The 19,884-nt window shown below is 44.6% G+C and overlaps 1 protein-coding gene across 2 annotated transcripts in view; it reads left to right on the forward strand.

Annotated features, from left to right (window-relative positions):
• Window positions 1-15,632: 15,632 nt before the first annotated feature.
• Window positions 15,633-19,884, forward strand: part of XRN2 (5'-3' exoribonuclease 2) — an 86,330-nt gene continuing 82,078 nt past the window's right edge. The window contains exon 1 of one of the 2 annotated variants that reach the window (XM_003810626.6): window positions 15,633-15,827. In XM_003810626.6, coding sequence (XP_003810674.1) covers window positions 15,753-15,827 — 75 coding nt within the window. In that variant the 5' untranslated portion in view covers window positions 15,633-15,752. Of the gene's footprint in view, window positions 15,828-15,892; window positions 16,202-19,884 lie in introns of those variants that run through there. The other variant, XM_003810628.5, reaches the window with a different exon arrangement.

The following is a 19,884-nucleotide window of genomic DNA, read 5'->3' on the forward strand; positions in this document are numbered from 1 at the left end:
AGAAATCATATCACGTACATTGTATGCATTGTCAAAAGTCGCCAAGACCAGTCTAAAATCAAGGGATGGGGCCAGGTATGGTGGCTGATGCCGTAATCCCAGCACTATGGGAGGCCAAGGCGGGGAGATCACCTGAGGTCAGGAGTTAAAGACCAGCCCGACCAATATGGTGAAACACCATCTCTACTAAAAATACAAAAAAATTAGCCAGGCGTGGTGGTGTGCGCCTGTAATCCCAGCTACTCGGGAGACTGAGGCAGGGGAATTGCTTGAACCCGGGAGACAGAGGTTGCAGTGAGCCAAGATTGTGCCACTGCACTCCAGCCTGGGTGACAGAGCAAGACCCCATCTCAAAAAAATAAAAATAAAATAAAATCAAGGAACAGGATCGGAATAGTGGGAAAGATGGGAACAGTGTCATAGAATTTTCAGACATGTTTTAAAACCACCACCGGTCTGTAAAATTGTCACAGCTTGTCAACTGAACACTTAACTGTGCATCATATGGTAGGTCAGTTACACTCCAATTTAAAAAATAGAAAAATGGGGCTGGGTGTGGTGGGTCATGCCTGTAATCCCAGCAGTTTGGGAGGCTGAAGCAGGTGAATCACTTGAGGTCAGGAGTTTGAGACCAGCTTGGCCAACATGTTGAAACCCCATCTCTACTAAAAATACAAAAATTCGCCAGGCAGGGTAGTGGGAACCTGTAGTCCCAGCTACTCAGGAGGCTGAGGCAGGAGAATCACTTGACCCTGGGATGTGGAGGTTGCAGTGAGCTGAGATTGTGCCACTGCACTCTAGCCTGGGTGACAGCATGAGACTCCATCTCTAAATAAATAAATAAATAAAAATAGAAAAATGGGCCAGGTACAGTGACTTATACCTGAAATCCCAGCACTTTGGGAGGCTAAGGCAGGAAGATTGCTTGAGCCCAGGAGTTTGAGACCGGCCTGGGCAACAAAACAAGACCTCATCTCTACAAAAAAAAATTTTTTTTAATGTAGTCGAGCGTGGTGGTACAAGCCTGTAGTCCCAGCTACCGAGTAGCTGGGACTACAGGATGGCCTGAGCCCAGGAGGTTGAGGCTACTGTGAGCCGTGATTGCACAACTGCACTCAACTCCCCAGTTATGGTCACTCCCCATCCCTTTGCCCTGTTTTATTTTAGTTCGTAGCACCTATCACAACCCGTCACAGCATGATATATTGTCTTTTCCACCTGTTTGCTGTCTCTCTCTCCCCCAACCTGCCACCCCAAGAAGACTGTAAAATCTATATGAGCAGGCACTTTGTGCTGTCCACCCAGCACCTACAAACACATCTGATGCACATCAGCTGCTTAGTCAGGAGTTGTTGAAGGTAATTAAATGAATGGAGTAACTCCAGGAAGGGAGGCGGAGCCTACATAGCTGAAAACCAGTGGCAATCAGACCATTGATAAATAACAGTTATCAGTGCGTTAAATGCAGATCACCAATGTCACAGGCATTGAGACAAGGGAGAGAGCATCTCATCCTGACTCATGAGAGCTGGAAGGCTCCTTAGAGGTGACTCGGTTTAGCTCCTCATTTTCTGGGTGAGGGTAGTGGGATCTAAAGGAGATGAGAGGCTCGTTCAAGGACATACAGCAGCAGGCTTAGAAGGCAGGCCATGTGACATGGGTCACTAGCAAGAGCTCCAGGCTCTCGGTCTTCTGCAGCAGGGCTGCCTCCTCAGCCAAGTGCAGCATCTTTTAGGAAAGGAGTGTTCCTAGCCTGGCAGTGCAGTTAGGTAGAAATGAATGAGATGTCAGAAACAATATTGACTCTGAATTGGATGTTAAAAGTCAGGCTCACACTTTGAGGGTTGTCTTTGTACTAGACAGAAGGAAAATGCATTTTCTTTGGAGTTTTAGGTCATTTGTTTTACCTTTTATGGTAGGATCAGCCACATAAAAATATTCCTCATCTTTGGGTGTCATAATATCCCCCTTTTTTTTTCTAACCATAGGCTAACGTGCTCTCTGTAAAAGGTAGTGATTTCTAAGCTGGTTCTCTTTAAGCAAGTGATTCCATGATAAACAGATAGAAACGTGTTCCTGCCATTCACTGGAAGAAAAGCTTTTTGATCCTTACCTTTGTTACATTTCTGAGAGCACTCATTAATTTAAGGCATTCTTCTATTGTGCTGGACTAAATTCTACACTATAAGCAGCTCCCACATTGTCAACCATAGCCAGATAATGACTCATTTTTGCATAACACAAGTGTCCCATTCCCTGTTTTAGTTATTATTCAAGTTTATTGACTGATTCTATTTAAGTAACATGTGTTAGGACAAAGAAACACACTAGTCCAGGTGGAAGACTCATTTCAGAAAAGAGTATGGGGATTCACAGAACAGTGCAAATCAGGTTTTTAAAAAATAGAAGAAATGAGAAATGGAGCTTAAACACATTGTATACTACATTCCTAATGTATTTTCTCCTTCAAATTGATATCATTGTCTTACTAAGCAAAATTGGCCATTGGTGATTTTAAAAATGCATAATTCTTCTCCCCTCACCCCCCTCCTATCTGGTTTTAATCTTCATGACTAGCATTACCTTGAAGAAACCACAGCTGAGCCCAGGAGACATTATGGAACCAAATCTTGCCCATGATGATACTACTAACAGGCACAGACTTCATTCAAATTCAGCATCACCCAAATAGATGACTTAAGTTGTTTGCTTAAGCAATGAATGAATAATGAGACGGGATGGGTTGCATTTTTCTTTTTCTTTCTCTTTGTAATTGTCATGAACCATACATTCCAATTTTCCAGTTTGTGCTTCAGTTAAAATCACATCAGTCCACTGAGTTTCTTCAGGCTCTCTAAGAGCCTCTGCTGGTTTCCTCCCTTTTCGAAGGCAGTGACTCTCAGCCATCCTGCAGAGACAGTACGTTTGTGTCTCCTACAAAGCTTTGCTTATAGTAGATGCTCACCAAATGTTTGTTGAATGAATCTTTGAAGAGAGAATGCCCTCTGTACTCCCCTCCTTTCAAAAAACAAGATTTCTGGCTGGGCAAGGTGGCTCACATCTATAATCCTAGCACTTTGGGAGGCCAAGGCGGGTGGATCACCTGAGGTCAGGAGTTCAAGACCAGCCTGGCCAACATGGTGAAACCCTATCTCTACTAAAAACACAAAAATTAGCTGGGCATAGTAGCGCACACCTGTAATCCCAGCTACTTGGGAGGCTGAGGCAGAAGAATCACCTGAACCTGGGAGGTTGCAGTGAGCTGAGATCACAACACTGTACGCCAGCCTGGGCGACAGAGCGAGACTCCGTCTCAAAAAGAAAAAAAAAAAGTAAAAATAAAAATAAATAAAAAGAAAAGGGGGATTTCTAAAATCCTAGAAACATGTTTGGTATGGCTCTCCTTAGAGACAAATAAAATTTCAAGATGGATAATGTCTGTGAAATTTGCCTTAAGAAGGTAGTGAGTCACACATCCATGCTGATGCCTAACCTAGATCCTGTTGATCCTAACCCTGACCTTTTGGTTGGTCATTGTGTGTCATTGGCCACATGGAAAGCCAGGCAATAAGCAGCACCGGGCCAGCCTAAGTCCATTTGCAGCCCTGGAAGCACTGTCATGTATGGCTCAGTTGTGGATAAGCAAGTGGTTCAATGGTGAGTGAGCAAGTGAAGCAAGCATTTACCAGGTCAGTGGAAGGCCAAGTCTGGAAAGTGAAATAAGGGCAGACAGTGGAGAGCCAAGGATGCTAGACTCGGGAGTGTGAATTCCACCCTACAGATAACCAGAGAGGCTTCCACATTTTTTTTTAAATTTTATTATTATTATACTTTAAGTTTTAGGGTACATGTGCACAACGTGCAGGTTTGTTACATATGTATACATGTGCCATGTTGGTGTGCTGCACTCATTACCTAGTCATTTAGCATTAGGTATATCTCCTAATGCTATCCCTCCCTTTTTTTTTTTTTTTTTTTTTTGTGAGACAGAGTCTTGCTCTGTCGCCCAGGCTGGAGTGCAGTGGCGCAATCTCGGCTCACTGCAAGCTCCACCTCCTGGTGAGGGGTGACAGCGTGCTGGCAGTCCTCACAGCCCTGGCTCGCTCTCGGCGCCTCCTCTGCCTGGGCTCCCACTTTGGCGGCACTTGAGGAGCCCTTCAGCCCACCGCTGCACTGTGGGAGCCCCTTTCTGGGCTGGCCAAGGCCGGAGCCCACTCCCTCAGCTTGCAGGGAGGTGTGGAGGGAGAGGCGCGAGCGGGAACCGGGGCTGCGCGCGCTGGCGGGCCAGCTGGAGTTCCCGGTGAGCGTGGGCTTGGCGGGCCCCGCACTCGGAGCAGCCGGCCGGCCCTGCCGGCCCCGGGCAATGAGGGACTTAGCACCCGGGCCAGCAGCTGCGGAGGGTGTACTGGGTCCCCCAGCAGTGCCAGCCCACCGGCGCTGCGCTCTATTTCTCATGGGGCCTTAGCTGCCTTCCCGCGGGGCAGGGCTCGGGACCTGCAGCCCGCTATGCCTGAGCCTCCCACCCGCTCCATGGGCTCCTGTGCAGCCTGAGCCTCCCCGACGAGTGCCACCCCCTGCTCCAGGGCGCCCAGTCCCATCTACCACCCAAGGGCTGAGGAGTGCGAGCACACGGCAGGGGACTGGGGGACTAGCAGGCAGCTCCGCCTGCAGCCCCGGTGCGGGATCCACTGGGTGAAGCCAGCTGGGCTCCTGAGTCTGGTGGGAGGTGGAGAATCTTTATGTCTAGCTCAGGGATTGTAAATACACCAATCGGCACTCTGTATCTTGCCCAAGGTTTGTAAACACACCAATCAGCACCCTGGGTCTAGCTCAGGGTTTGTGAATGCACCAATCGACACTCTGTATCTAGCTGCTCTGGTGGGGCCTTGGAGAACCTTTGTGTCTATACTCTGTATCTAACTGATCTGATGGGGATGTGGACAACCTTTATGTCTAGCTCAGGGATTGTAAACGCACCAATCAGCGCCCCGTCAAAACAGACCACTGGGCTCTACCAATCAGCAGGACGTGGGTGGGGCCAGAAAAGAGAATAAAAGCAGGCTGCGAGCCAGCAGTGGCAACCCGCTCGGGTTCCCTTCCACAGTGTGGAAGCGTTGTTCTTTTGCTCTTTGCACTAAATCTTGCTACTGCTCACTCTTTGGGTCCACCGTGCTTTTATGAGCTGTAACACTCACCGCGAAGGTCTGCAGCTTCACTCCTGAAGCCAGCGAGACCACGAGCCCACCAGAAGGAAGAAACTCCGAACACATCCGAACATCAGAAGGAACAAACTCCAGATGCGCCACCTTAAGAGCTGTAACACTCACCGTGAGGGTCCGCGGCTTCATTCTTGAAGTCAGTGAGACCAAGAACCCACCCATTCCGGACAAACTGGGTTCACGCCATTCTCCTGCCTCTCAGCCTTCCGAGTGGCTGGGACTACAGGCGCCTGCCACCATGCCCGGCTAATTTTTTGTATTTTTAGTAGAGACGGGGTTTCACTGTGTTAGCCAGGATGGTCTTGATCTCCTGACCTCGTGATACGCCTGCCTCGACCTCCCAAAGGGCTAGGATTACAGGTGTGAGCCACCGTGCCCAGCGGCTTCCACAGTTTTTGACAATGGCAATAATGCTCACGGAGGCCACTCCTATAATCACCAAGCAGATATTTAGGAAAAATGGCAGGAGTACTTTGGAAAACAGTTTGGTAGTTTTTTACAAAGTCAAATATACACTATTATGCATCCTTTATTCCTATTTGTTCCAAAGAAACGAAAATGTATTTCCACAAAAAGACTTGTGCATGAATATTCATACTAGCTTTATTCCAAAAAATCCAACAGCCCACATAACCATCAGTGAGTAACTGGGTAAACAAATTGTGTTACATCTATACAATGAGATACCACACAACAAAAACAAAACAAAACCCAAAAACCAAAAAACTACTGATTCACACAACACAGGTGAATCTCAAAAACATTATACTTAATATAGCCAGATATAAGACTATAAGTAGTATGACTTCATTTACATGAAACTCTAATGAAACTAATGTATAGAGACAAAAAGCAGATCAACGGTCACCTGAGGCTAGGGCTAGGGAGGTAGTTTCTACCACAAAGAAGCAAAAGAGACCTTTTGGGGTGAAAAAATTGTTGTATATTGTGATTGTAGTGGTGGTTGCCCAGTATGTATACATTTGTCAAACCTCATTGAACTGTACACTTAAAATGGATGCATTTCAATATGTGCAAATTACACCACAATAAAGTTGACTGGTTATAAAAAAAGAGAACTATATTTGGGCATAGCTTTACACAAGGCCAAGGGGAGGAAACAGAAGAGACTTTCCTAGGGTGTTTATGGTTTAGTACGAAGCTGAGGTGCAGATCCGTGGCACAAGGCCCTGCGCTTAGGAACAATGGGTGGCAGAATGGATTAAGTGGCCAAAGAAGCCTATGGACAAGAAATAGAGAAGGAGGCAGAGAGAAAGAGACAGAGAGAGAGAGAGGTGAGGGAGTAGGTCCACCATGGCCTGGAGTTAAAGAATGATACATCATTTTAGAGAAGGTCTTATTTATTTCACTCTTCCATCAAGGCCTGTTCAAATCCCACTTTCTTCGCAAATTCTTGCTTGAGTCCCTACCCACAGCAACCTTTTCATCTTTCCCTCTTTTGTACTCTTATAGTAAGTTCTGTTTAATTTATGTGTAAATAGCTCTTTAATAGCTGTTTAATTTATGTGTAAATGGCCTCTTTTCTCTTGAACTGCTATTCAAATTGCTTAGTGCTAATTTCAAATGTGCTTATGCCTTATCTAATATCTAGAACACAAGTTCCTTAAGAGAGTCTGTACCTTGGATCTCCCCATAGTTCCTTAACTACAGCAGCTGGGCAGCTTTTGTAGATGTTCTTGATGCATCAATTTTCAGTTACTAAAACTGGACTGGATTAACATTTTGGGGTAAGGAAGATAAACCTACAATTCTATTATGATTGTACCTAGGGACTAAGTAGGGAGGTATTGTGGTTTGTGAACCCGTTGGTAATTCATTCCACTCCTCCTTTAATTGACAGACCATACTTTCTATCACAAAGCCAAGACCCTCTTCAGGCAAAGGCTTCTGTGAGGCAAACTGAAATTGAGTTGATATAGTTACCCCATCCCATGATTTTATACGTCAATTTTTTGTTTGTTTTGTTTTTCCAATCAGGAATTTCAGCCAGGGCAGTCACGTTTGTATTCGAAGCCTGCCAACTCTGACCAGAAATCAGGTCTCCGTTTAAGACACAACTTGACAAGTGGATTACATGTTCTGGTGAAAGGCAGATAAATGTCACTCATGTCACTATAAATAAAAGTCTGGGCCTGCTTATCAGCTTGTAGGGTTGAGGTCTTACCTTCAACACTTCTCAGAGTGCTTTACACTTTATTATCCTTTAAACGAGGTCTTTTCCATCCAGCTTCTTCCAGGGAATTATTACTGTTCAGCTCTTTGAAACATATGGCTCCTGTCAACTCCCTGTCTTTTCCTTTAAGGAACAATACAACCTGTGGCCTTAAACAGAAATCTGCCAGAATTTTCTCAAATGTCATATTAGAGAATGAAATGTAGGAAGACCTTTCATAGTAATGGATCTAGGACACCTTCCATAGTAATGGATCTAGGATCTTGTACCTGCTTTACAAGCAAATCATGTTCTAGCAGGCTTTGGTTGCTTGGGGTTATGGTTTAGAGCATGGGATTGGTCATCTAAATCCATGTAATAACAAGTATGGTTTGCAAAAAAGGATTTTCATGGTTAGAGAAATTTAGAAATGCACAATCAAAAAGGCTCTAAGATGGTTGCAGAAATGTAGTCTGTTTAGCTCGATTTAATCCAGAATTCTCAAAGTTATTTGACCACAGAACCTCCTTTTCACATATTTTTGGATACACTACTCACAAAAATGTTTTTGAGTGACTTAAGGCATTAACACAGATTGAGAAAGTTTAGAATTGAATTAAATAATCTTTTCTTTATTATTTTTTTTAATTTGAGGCAGGGTCTTGCTCTGTTGCCCAGGCTGGAGTGCAGTGGCACAATCTCGGCTCACTGCAACCTTGACCTCCTGGGCTCAAGCTATCCTCCTGCCTCAGCCTTCCAAGTAGCTGGGACTACAGGCATGTGCCACCGTGTCCAGCAATTTTTGCATTTTTTGTGGAGACAGGGTTTCGCCTGGTCTCAAACTCCTGAGCTCAAGTGATCCACCCACCTCAGCCTCCTGAAGTGCTGGGATTATAGGCATGAGCCACGGCACCAAGCCAGAATTAAATAATCTTTCTACATTTATCAAAGTACACTTATTGAGGCCCTAAAAAGGCACATTTTTGTGTCTATATATCTGTATTACATTTCTGTACACTTCTGAGCTATATTCTAAAGTTCAATGAGGATAGAACTGGATATACACAAAAGTGTTTTGTACATTTGCTCACCAATGTCATGTTCATTTGTACCAGTGAATTATACTTGGTGATAATGATTGCAGACTGTTTTAGGTAACAAGGAACATTTGAGACAAGATCTGAATATAACACAATCCTGGAAATGTGAAAAATTAGCTTTGGGTGGGTTCTAGGAGGAGAAACTCGTAGATTCCACTTCCAGTTTTACATTCTAAGACAGAGGTTCTCAAATTTTTGGTCTCAGGACTCATTTATACTCTTAAAATCCCAAGGAGCTTTTGTTTAAGTGGATTATATCTATTAACTTTTACTATGTTAGAAATCAAACCTGGGAAAATTTAAAAATACAAATTTATTATCTTAAAAATAAGAAACCCATAAGATCTTACCATAAGCAACATTTTTGTGAAAATAGCTATATTTTTGCAAAAAGATCAGTGAGAATATTGGCATCGTTCTACATTTTTGGAAATCTTTTCAATGTCTGGTTTGGTAGAAGACAACTGGATTGTCACATCTGCTTCTGATTCAATTTGCTGATACTGCATGTCACAGAGTCTCTGAAAAATTTCACTGTTACACTTAAGAATGAGAACAAAAAGGGTAAATAACATCCTACTATTATGAAAATAGTTTTGACCTCACAGACCCTCTCAGAGAGTCTCTGAGGCCCTTGGGGTCTCTGAATCACACTTTGAGAACTACTGCTCTAAGAATTCAATTCAATAAAAGTATTATATTTATTGAGAACGTACTGGATGCCCACCACAAGATAAATACAAAGACATGTCCTCGCCTCCAAGGAACCTGCAGTGTCCCCTTCCACACCTCATTTCCAACCAAATCTTAATATTCCAAGACTCAGTGTCATTCCATAATACTTCCTCATTGTCATTTTTTTATCCCATTAGATGACAAGAGCTCTACTTTTTTCCTAAGTGTCTGTAGCAATTATTATCTGTGCAATTCATTTGGGATTTTAATCATACACCACAGAGGGAGACTTATTATTGATCAAACTGTGACTTATTAATAGTTCATATTTTGTGGTTGTATTTTGTCCTTGCTACTGATGGTAGGCTCTTTCAGAGCAATAACTTATTTTACTTATGGTGCTCAAGGTAAGTAGTGAAGACTGTGGATCTTACACCGGTATTTAGTAGTTTGATTTGCAACTATTGAGTGTGGCAGAGACAAAGCTATGTGCTCACCAATCCTATTTCCTTTTCCTGTTCTTGAGCACTCAGACTCCTTCCCAGTCTCTCCTGCAATTGGGTTAGGGCCATGTGACTGGGTTTGGGCCAGCAGAATATAAGTCACCACGAAGCCTGACCCTTAAAAACACCCAGTGCGGCCCTCCTGCCCTGTCTTCCCTTTTGGTAGCGACTGTGGTGGCCATGTTGAGCTGGCAGAATCCCAGGATGAAAACAGCAGGATGCCCGAGTCATCACATGGAAGACCGCTCTGGAGAGTAGCCTGATACCACATAAACTAAGCTAATGAGGTTTCAGGCATTACTTGTTACTACAGCAAAGCCTACCTTATCCTGGAATATTAGTGGAAAAAGAATGTCCATAAATGAAATAGGAAATAATGTAAGACACAATACTATGTACGAAAAGAGTCAGGAGTGATGTGGAAGATGGGAGTGGGCAAGAGTCAGTTTGGGCTCATGTGCTGGGACAGACTTTATGGAGAAGAGGGGAAGAGATAATTTGAATGAGTAGAATTTGAGTTGTGAAAAAGGTGGTGGGAAGACTATGGGTCTCAGCAAAGTGGGAATGAGCAGGAAATATAAGTGAGGGAAAATGAAGACAGAGTCAATATGAGAAAGTTAACACCGTAACAGTGTGGTGGCATGCCTGTAGTCCAAGCTACTTGAGAGGCTGAGGTGGGAGGATTGCTTGAGTCTGGGAGATGGAGGTTGCATTGCGCCACTACACTTCCACCTGGGTTACAGAGAAAGATCCTGTCTGAAAAAGAAAAAAGAATGAACGCACGAGAGAAAGAAAAAGAAAGAAAGAAGGAAATAAAGAAAGAAACAGAGAGAGAAAGAGAAAGAGAGAGAGAGGAAGGAAGGAAGGAAAGAAGGAAGAAAAGAAAGTTAATACTAGCTGGGGAGTGGCAAAATGAGGCCTGTTAGATTATTAAATTGTCCAAAATAAGTGGAACATGCTAATAAAATTGTGAGGCTTCTTCAAAGCAAACAGTGTGGAGCACAACAGATAGCCATACAATGGTGATCACTTCCTGGTTCTTAGCAAGTTTTGGCCTGTGCACTGGGCATGGTATCACTGAATTTTCACAGAAAACCTATGAAGTCTATGATCCTCATTTTACAGATGAAGAAACTGAAGCTTAGAGAGGTGAAGCATCTTGAAAATGCATTAGTCAGAATTCTCCTGAAAAACAGGACCAATAGGATGTGAGAAGGTTTTATTTGAAGAAATTGGCTCACACGATTGTGGGGGCTTGATGAGTCCAAAATCTGATGGGGTAGGCCAGCAGGCTGGAGACCCAGGGAAGAGGTGCATCTGGCAGAATCCATTCTTGCTCAGGGAAGGTCAGTCTCAGGGGCTGTAGTGCTGCAGTGTCCACTTTCAGGTGGTGCCTGCACATCATGCAGAACCACCTGTAAACCAGCCCTGAGCTTTCTCTTCTCTATGTTAAACCCAAGTAGACCTGGCATTTCTCACTCACTCACTGTGGTCTACTTTTTGGTCCATGTTTCAGTCAACCAACCCATCAGTTATAGCACTAACTCCCTGAGTTGCAACATTAAATGCAGAAATCTTGCTCAATCGGCCCCTATCAATATATTCAGCCTGATTCAATTTTATGTTTCTTCCATCTTTATCCCACACCTTTAATTTCCATTCTCACACATATTCCCTGAATTTCTGACTAAATAAGAAAACTCAAGTAGTTCTTTTGGAGTGTAGTATGCCTCATGGATCACATTTCATGCCTCACCTTTTGGGACTGCTAGGACTTGAGTCTAGTTAAAGTTCTAGAAGCCAAGAGGGGTAATGGGGGTGTGTCCTGAGGAGAATCAGCATTGTCTTGCGAGACAACTGTATCAGGGGAGGTCATGATAGATTCCTTAAGCAATGAAAGGTTAGTTCCCTCAGGTGGGGGTGGAGAGGATATATCTACTGGGGTGGAGAAAATGCTTCTACGGGCAAAGATGACTCATTGGAACTTAGGAATTCAATGTCCCCAGTGCCATCAAGGTCTTTCCATATGCCCCCATTCCAACTTTCAGGATCCAATTCGTTCCCGATCAATGCCCTCACTTTAGAAGTAGACAACCTGCAAAGTCAAAAATTCAATCTGCACTTTAATTCAGCCACTTACAGGATGTGATTTGGAGTTGATTTTTAACAATCTTGGCTCTGCAGCTATAGGAGATAAGGGTCTCTTTCAGGGCAGAAATAGAAAGTTTCAGGTCACTTATGTTATACTTGAGCTGGGAATTTGAATCCCTGAGCTCATCCTTTTCTTTTCCCACTTTGTCCAGCAACATTAGGGGCAACCAATCTCATTATACTTGTTATTTTGGCAAATATGTTATAAAGTATCATACGCATGGTCACCCAGATCCTGCTTCTTTTTAGTTTTGGTAATATTTTGTGTAATTCTACTACTTCATCATGCCATAGACTATCAAGTGTTTTATTTACTACTGGAAAGTCATTCCTGTTTTTAATCTAATCAGACTAGAGAACCACTTCCAGAAACCTCAGAACCAATTACAAAAATGCATCCCTAAGATTCCGTTCCACTTGAACCACTTCTAGTACCAGAATCTGTAGCTGTCAGCGTTCTCTAGAGACATGGAATCAACATGTGGGCATATACAAAGACATTTATTATAAGGATTTGGCTCACGTAACTATACAGACTGGCTAATCCAAATCTGCAGTGTAGGCCAGCAGATTCAGGACTCAGGAGGCAGATTACATCTCAAGGCAGTTGGCTAGAGAATTCCCTCTTGCTTGGGGGCCAGACTCTTTGTTCTATTCAGGCCTTCAACTGATGAAATGAGGTCCACTCACATTATGGAGGGCAATCTGCTTTACTCTACTGATTAAAAATGTTTATCTCAACCCAAAACGGCCACAATTACTGTTTTAAATACATCAGGTTATTCACAATGAATTTTGTAAGGATAAAGAAGGAAAGGAAGCACTTGGTAGAAGGACCAATAGTAGGCAAAAAAAAAACTGAGAATTTTTTTCTATGATAATTACAATGTCAATGGGGCTTAAAAATGAATTGATGAATACTTAAAAACATCCTAGTTTCCACATATTATATATTTTTCATATTGTTTTTCACATTAATGTAATCCAGATACTAGCTGTGGCCTTCCTCTCTCCCTTTGAGATCTGGGCAAAAATGTTTCAAAACCTCTGGGTTCTCTGCCTGTATAAGTCCAAAGTCTGGTTCAGTATTTCTGCTAATTTCTTTTCTTTTCTTTTTTTTTTTTAGATAGCTTCTCGCTCTGTCACCCAAGCTGTAGCACAGTGGTGCAATCATAGCTCACTGCAGCCTTAAACTCTTGGGCTCAAGTGATCCTCCTTAGTCTCCCAATTTGCTAGGATTACAGATGTGAACCACCACACCTGGCCTCCCTGCTAACTTCTAACACTAATAAATTCTCACCTCTTCTGCTTCTAGAGGTCTGCTATGTTGCCCACCCCGTGGTGGTTCCAGACCACAGTGACCCCAACTGGAGACTTTTTATTTGATTTCTACAAGAAAAACCCATACCAAGCCTGAGTCTGACAGGCTTTACTGGACACATTGGGCCAGGGAAAGTGTCACAATACTTAGTCCATATCCTCCTGCCGCCTTTCAAGTTTCTTCTCCCTTTTACCCACTCCTTCTCTGAGTGCCAAAACTCCAATTTTAGTACTTCTATGCAAACCAATTTCACCACCCAGGTGAATTAGCTTGCACTCCCCAAATTTTGTTACTGGACTCTTTCCTTTGTAAGGGATAAGAATTTAGCCCAAGCCAGCTTAGGGCAAAAGGAAACTTTTGACTGGGAGTGGTGGCTCACACCTGGAATCCCAGCACTTTGGGAGGCCAAGGTGGGCGGATCACAAGGTCAAGAGATTGAGACCATCCTGGCCAACATGGTAAAACCCCATCTCTACTAAAAATACAAAAATTAGCCGGGCGTGGTGGCGCACATTGGTAGTCCCGGCTACTTGGGAGGCTGAGGCAGGAGAATCGCTTGAACCTGGGAGGTGGAGGTTGCAGTGAACCGAGATGGTGCCACTGCACTCCAGCCCGGCAACAGAGTGAGACTCTGTCTTAAAAAAAAAAAAAAAAAAAAAAATTTTTTTTGGCTTACAGAATCAAAGGACAGACTTAATCAAATTGTAGGAAGACAGGAATTTAACTGGAACCAGGGAATTAACCCTGCTTCTCTCATTGCCTACTGGCAACAAGTGCCAATTCTTATCTTTTAGCATTCACGCACTGGAAAGATGCAGTCTTAAATTTCTTATGGTTCAAAGCTCAAAAATGCTGGTAAGGCTGGGTGCAGTGGCTCACACCTGTAATCCCAGCACTCTGGAAGGCCGAGGTGGGCAGATCACCTGAGGTTAGGAGTTCGAGACCAGCCTGGCCAACATGGTGAAACCCTGTCTCAACTAAAAACACAAAAATCAGCGGGGTGTCATGGCAGGCGCCTCTAATCCCAGCTACTCGGGAGGCTGAGGCAGGAGAATCGCTTGAACCCGGGAGGTGGAGGTTGCAGTGAGCCTAGATCTTGCCACTGCACTCCAGCCTGGGTGACTGAGACTCCGTCTGAAAAAACAAAAACAAAACAATAAACCCTCCCAACCCGCCAAAATGCTGGTTAAGGATTCTAAATGGCTCAACTTGGCCAGCTGTCTATCCCTGAACTGCCTATGGTGTACATGTTCCTATAACAGCACCTCCCAGGGAAACCAGAGGGGCTGCTTCCAGGTAAAAGGAGGAATTTCACCATAGACATAATACTTTGGAATAGTTTTGGCTATCCTTAAGTAAAACACGGGATGACTATTTCTCTAATTTCCACACTAGTAGTTTAAACAAAGTAGTCATCAGACCACAGAGGAGGGGGCAATAAATACTGCCTGTCAGGTAACTCGGAGAAATACTTTCACAGAGGCCTCATGAGGTGAGCATTTAGCATCGTGTGTGATGTGTGTCAAACCAAGAGGGGATTCAGGGAGACTCCCAGGCTTGAGCAAACGGACAAATATACCTCCTCTTCCAGACCTCTCCTTTCATATGAAAAAAATTCGTTTGGGACCACCAGAAAACAAAAGATAAAAGTATCGTGTTAGAACAAGGACGGATTAAAAATGACCTTTGCTTGAACTGAAACAGAAGCTATGTGCATAAGTGACTTAACTCCTCTCTAACTTGGCTTTCTTATCATTTACACGAGGGTGCTAACAGTACCCTCACAAGGCTCAAGTGAAGATTACATAGGACAATCCCTTAGTCAATGTCTTGGTACACTGTAAAGGCTCAGTAAATGCTGGAAAATCATATTAGCAACTATTTTATACCCGTAATTGTGGCTGGAAGGTTGTATTGGATGCTAAATACCGGCTAGATTCCATTCGGTAACTATTATAATTATTTATTTGCATAACAATCAAATTATTGGTGCAAAGCAGCCATTATTACTGTAAAATACTTTAAAATGCTCCTTTTGATAGTCCAGGTACGTACTGCAGCACAAAACTAGGAGAAACCAGGAAATGGAAGTAACGAGTAAGTTTGGATGCTTCGATTCTACCCTAGATTGAGACGGGTGAGAATAGAGGCAAAAGAAGACATCTTCTTCCAAACAAGAGGTGACCAAACGGGCAAGGGAGACCTCCTCCCGGGCATGCAGAGCGCAGCGATTCTGTGCCCAGGGAGCCGGAGGGCTGGGGCTGGGAGATCCCGGCGGAGCCCCGGCAGAGCAGTCGCCCGTGAGCCCCCGCGACTCAGACGCGCTCGGCCTCGCGCTCCGGGGCTGGGACCACTGAGGGCGAGCTGCAGCCTTCGCCACCCGGTCCGCCGCCGGACTCCGCCTCCCACAAGCAGCCCGGCAAGGCCCTTTTCCGCCGCTCCCTCATCCAGCGGAGCCTCCTTCCCAGCTTCCCCGGCGGCGGCGCCGTGACGTCACTTCCGATCCCCAGCGCGCACGTGGGAGGAAGTGCTGGTGCCCTCTGCCGCTGCTCCCGTCTCTTTGGTTACGCTCGTCAGCCGGTCGGCCGCCGCCTCCAGCCGTGTGCCGCTATGGGAGTCCCGGCGTTCTTCCGCTGGCTCAGCCGCAAGTACCCGTCCATCATAGTCAACTGCGTGGAAGAGAAGGTGAGGAGGCGCCAGGCGGCCGCCACACTCGAGCCCGGGCCCCCGGCACGTCTAGGCCGCGGCCCATGGGCTCCGCCGCCTGCCCCCGGGGAGCCTTGCCGGAGCTCGCGCCCTGCTGCCAGCCTCGCGAGCAGTCGCAGCCCCACACGCGGTGGGACGCGGGCTGTGGGATTCAGCACCCCGGGGGCGAGGAATTCAGGACCCTCGGCGGGGCAAGGGCCTATGGGGTTCCGAACTCGCAGGAGGGTCGCTCCTCCCCTACTCGCTTTTTCCCGGCACCGGAAGGCCCCGCCCACTGCTTTGTTTCCTCTCCAGACCGCGCATTTTGGGTCTCGGAAGAGGTTCGGAGGCTGTTGTTGAGCAATGCATGCCAGGTCAGCTGAGCTAGCGGGTTATGGATGCACGGATTCGGAGGCCAGCTCTTTGACAACCTTGTAAAGGAATCCCTGGCGGCGACCTTTTCGTTGTTTACCAATTGTGCCGGAAAGGTTTTCTCCTAGTGTTCAGGACCATTTGTTGTTCTGGTTAGATTGGACGCTGAAAGCAGTATGTCAGGTCCAGGATGAGCGCTATAGAATTCTGAGAAGTTACCCTTCTCTGTGTGCCCTGACTACTGAACGGGGTGGGTGCTTGTTGAAAATTTCAAGATTACTGGATGTACTTGAGCAGTACAATTTTTGTTGTTAGTTAATACGTAAGTAGATTTTTGGCCATTATTGAGTTTTGTTTTTATTGTTTTCGTCATTCCATGCGGATTCGATTTTGTGCTCTTAATTAGAATTTCTGGATTGGAAACGTTCGGAGGCACATAACGCGTACCTCACTCCTTAGTTTTTGAAGGCAGTGCTTGCCTGTCACTGTGAACTTATTTCTGCTTTTTTTTTTTTTTTTAACTTTCTTGGCTTCTATCCAAGGAGGAACCAAAAGCCTTGTCTTAGTGACATTCCCACTATTTCTTGTTTTTTTCAAAAAGCAACTGCTAAATTGAATACTTGTTTCCTTTGTAAAATTTTAATCGAACTTTATTGAACTTTACTTGCACGTGGTTAAACAAAAAGCAACAGTTCTTGCTCTACCCCTTCTCATCCCATTTCTCCACCTTTAACTGTTTTGGTTCTAAGTATCATACTTATACTTTATCACTTTTAGATCTGTTGAATTCTAGCTGGAATAGGAGAGGATTTAGTCACCTATTCAGCCCTCCCTCTATACTCTTAATGGAGTAAATCACTAGATATATATTTTTATTGGTAAGCTTTATAACTAAGTAATTTGCCTTTTTCATTCCATCGCCTGTGTAACGTATCCCTTGACTCAATGCTTTCTAAGGTCGATCTTAGCTTTTCTTCCCTTTCACCTCAAGTTTGTCAGCTGTACTTTTGCGTTGTGGGCATCCAAAATTAAATGATCAGGGCTTTGACTATACAGATTTAAGATGCTGAAAAATCAGATAGGATAGTTGACTATTGACACTGTGTAGATTCAGGTTATGTACTGTGATTTTGTTTTTTGTGCTGCTTTTGTCTTTTTCCCTGGGGCTGCCTTTCTTTTTCCACTTTACATCTTGCCGCGCCTGGACTCTGTTTTACCAGGTAGTTTATCAAGAGTCATCTTTCTTCTTGAATAGTCCTTCTTGGGGTCTTATTTATTTTTGTTGCTGTCACACCTGGCTATTCTGTAGGCTTGCTGGAAAGCTGCATCTGGGATTTTATTATTATTATTGCTATCATATCTTTCTTCAGTGGGAGGTACTGTTTTCTGGATCATCATCTTACTTCATTTGTTTATTTATTTAGAGACGGAGTCTCGCTATGTCTCTTAGGCTGGAGTACAGTGGCATGATCTCGGCTCACTGCAACCTCCGGCCTCCTGGGTTCAAGCCATTCTTCTGCCACAGCGTCCAGAGCAGCTAGGACTACAGGTGTGCGCCGCCACGCCCAGCTGATTTTTTTTTAGTAGAGACGGAGTTTTGCCATGTTGGTCAGGCTGGTCTCGAACTCCTGACCTCAGGTGATGCGCCTGCCTCAGCCTCCACAGTGCTGAGACTACAGGCATGAGCCACCATACCTGGCCTTTTTTTTTTTTTTTTTTGTATTTTTAGTAGAGACGGGGTTTTGCCATGTTGGCTATGCTGGTCTCTGTCCTGACCGCACGTGATCCGCCTCCCTGGGCCTCCCTTGTGCTAGGATTACAGGTGTGAGCCACGGCTCCCGGCCCATCTTTCTTCCTTTAAATCGTTTTCTTAGTTTTTATTCTTAATTCTTTTTTTTTTTTTTGAGACGGAGCCTCGCTCTGTCTCCCAGGCTGGAGTGCAGTGGCGCAATCAATCTCGGCTCACTGTAAGCTCCGCCTCCCGGGTTCACGCCATTCTCCTGCCTCAGCCTCCCAAGTAGCTGGGACTACAGGCGCCCGCCACCACGCCTGGCTAATTTTTTTGTACTTTTAGTAGAGACGGGGTTTCACCGTGTTAGCCAGGATGGTCTCGATCTCCTGACCTTCTGATCCGCCAGCCTTGGCCTCCTTATTCTTAATTCTTAAAAAATGCTGTGTGGGATGTGAGATTTCCGAGTCATTGTAGGAGCCAAAATAGCTCCATTCTACCCTTATACACGTGAATGATCATTAGCTAAGCATGGAATTCGAGGTGTTGTTTTTTTTTTTTTTTCTTCTTTGAGACGGAGTCTAGCTCTGTCACCCAGGCAGGAGTGCAGTGGTGTGATCTCGGCTCACTGCAGCCTCCACTTCCCGGGTTCAAGCCATTCTCCTGCCTCAGCCTCCCGAGTAGCTGGGACTACAGGCGCGCCACCACGCCCGGCTAATTTTTGTAGTTTTAGTAGAGACGGAGTTTCACCATGTTGGCCAAGCTGATCTTGAACTCCTGACCTCAGGTGATCCACCAGCCTCTGCCTCCCAAAGTGCTGGGATTACAGGCATGAGCCACCGCACCCGGCCAGGAATTCCAGTTTTAATATTAGGTTCCCTCAAAACTTTGAAAGAAATTGTTCTTTTGTACTCTCTCATCTAGTAGTGTTGATGACAAGTTCGGTGTTAATGTGATGTATTTATTTAACCAGCAGTTATATAGCATTTACCATTGTTTTAAGAACTTTATTATAACTTGTTTGATCCTCACAACCGCATGACTCCTACTGTTGTAATTATTTTTATTACATACAAATAATAGAAGCACGTTATTTGGAGACAACCAATATTGTTATTATGTTATAATAATTACTATGTTTATTGGCCGGGTGCGGTGGCTCACGCCTGTAATCCCAGCACTTTGGGAGGCTGAGGTGGGTGGATCACGAGGTCAAGAGATCCAGACCATCCTGGCTAACATGGTGAAACCCCATCTCTACTAAAAATACAAAAATTAGCTGCGCATGGTGGCGCGCCTGTAGTCCCAGCTACTTGGGAGGCTGAGGCAGGAGAATCACTTGAACCCGGGAGGCAGACATTGCAGTGAGCCAAGATCCCGCCACTGCACTCCAGCCTGGTGACAGAGCGAGACTCCATCTCAGAAAAATAATGATTATTGTTATGTTTATTATTGTTACAGATGAGAAAATGGAAACACAGCAGGGTCGAGTATCATACCCAAGGTTACTCAGCTGATAAATGTCAGAGCTAGTGTGGAAACCAGAAGGACTTAATTTTTATGCTCATATGCTTTCATTCTTTTGTGATCAGTTTTCCTTCCTAGATTTTAAAAAGATCTTTTTCTTGATAGTGTAAACTTTCATTATTAGGTACCCAGGTATAGATGTTATTTTAAATTCAGATTCATTTTGATCAGTACGTGGCTCACTCTTTGAGTCTGGAGTCTTATGTTCTTCGGTTTTAGGGAATGCTGTTTGATGATTTCTTGACCTTTTTTTCTTCTCTTTCCAGACTCGGGATACTGGTCCTCTTAGACTCATGTATTTTTATTTTTATTTTCTCTCTCATTCTCTGGCTTCCTTGAAACCTCCCCCAACCTTTGGTGTTTTTGCAGCTTTGTTGAGGTATACTTGACATAGAATAAACTGCAGGTAATTAAAGTGTACAATTTTCT

The sequence above is a fragment of the Pan paniscus genome, chromosome 21, assembly GCF_029289425.2.
Source record: "Pan paniscus chromosome 21, NHGRI_mPanPan1-v2.0_pri, whole genome shotgun sequence".
NCBI classification, from domain to species: domain Eukaryota; kingdom Metazoa; phylum Chordata; class Mammalia; order Primates; family Hominidae; genus Pan; species Pan paniscus.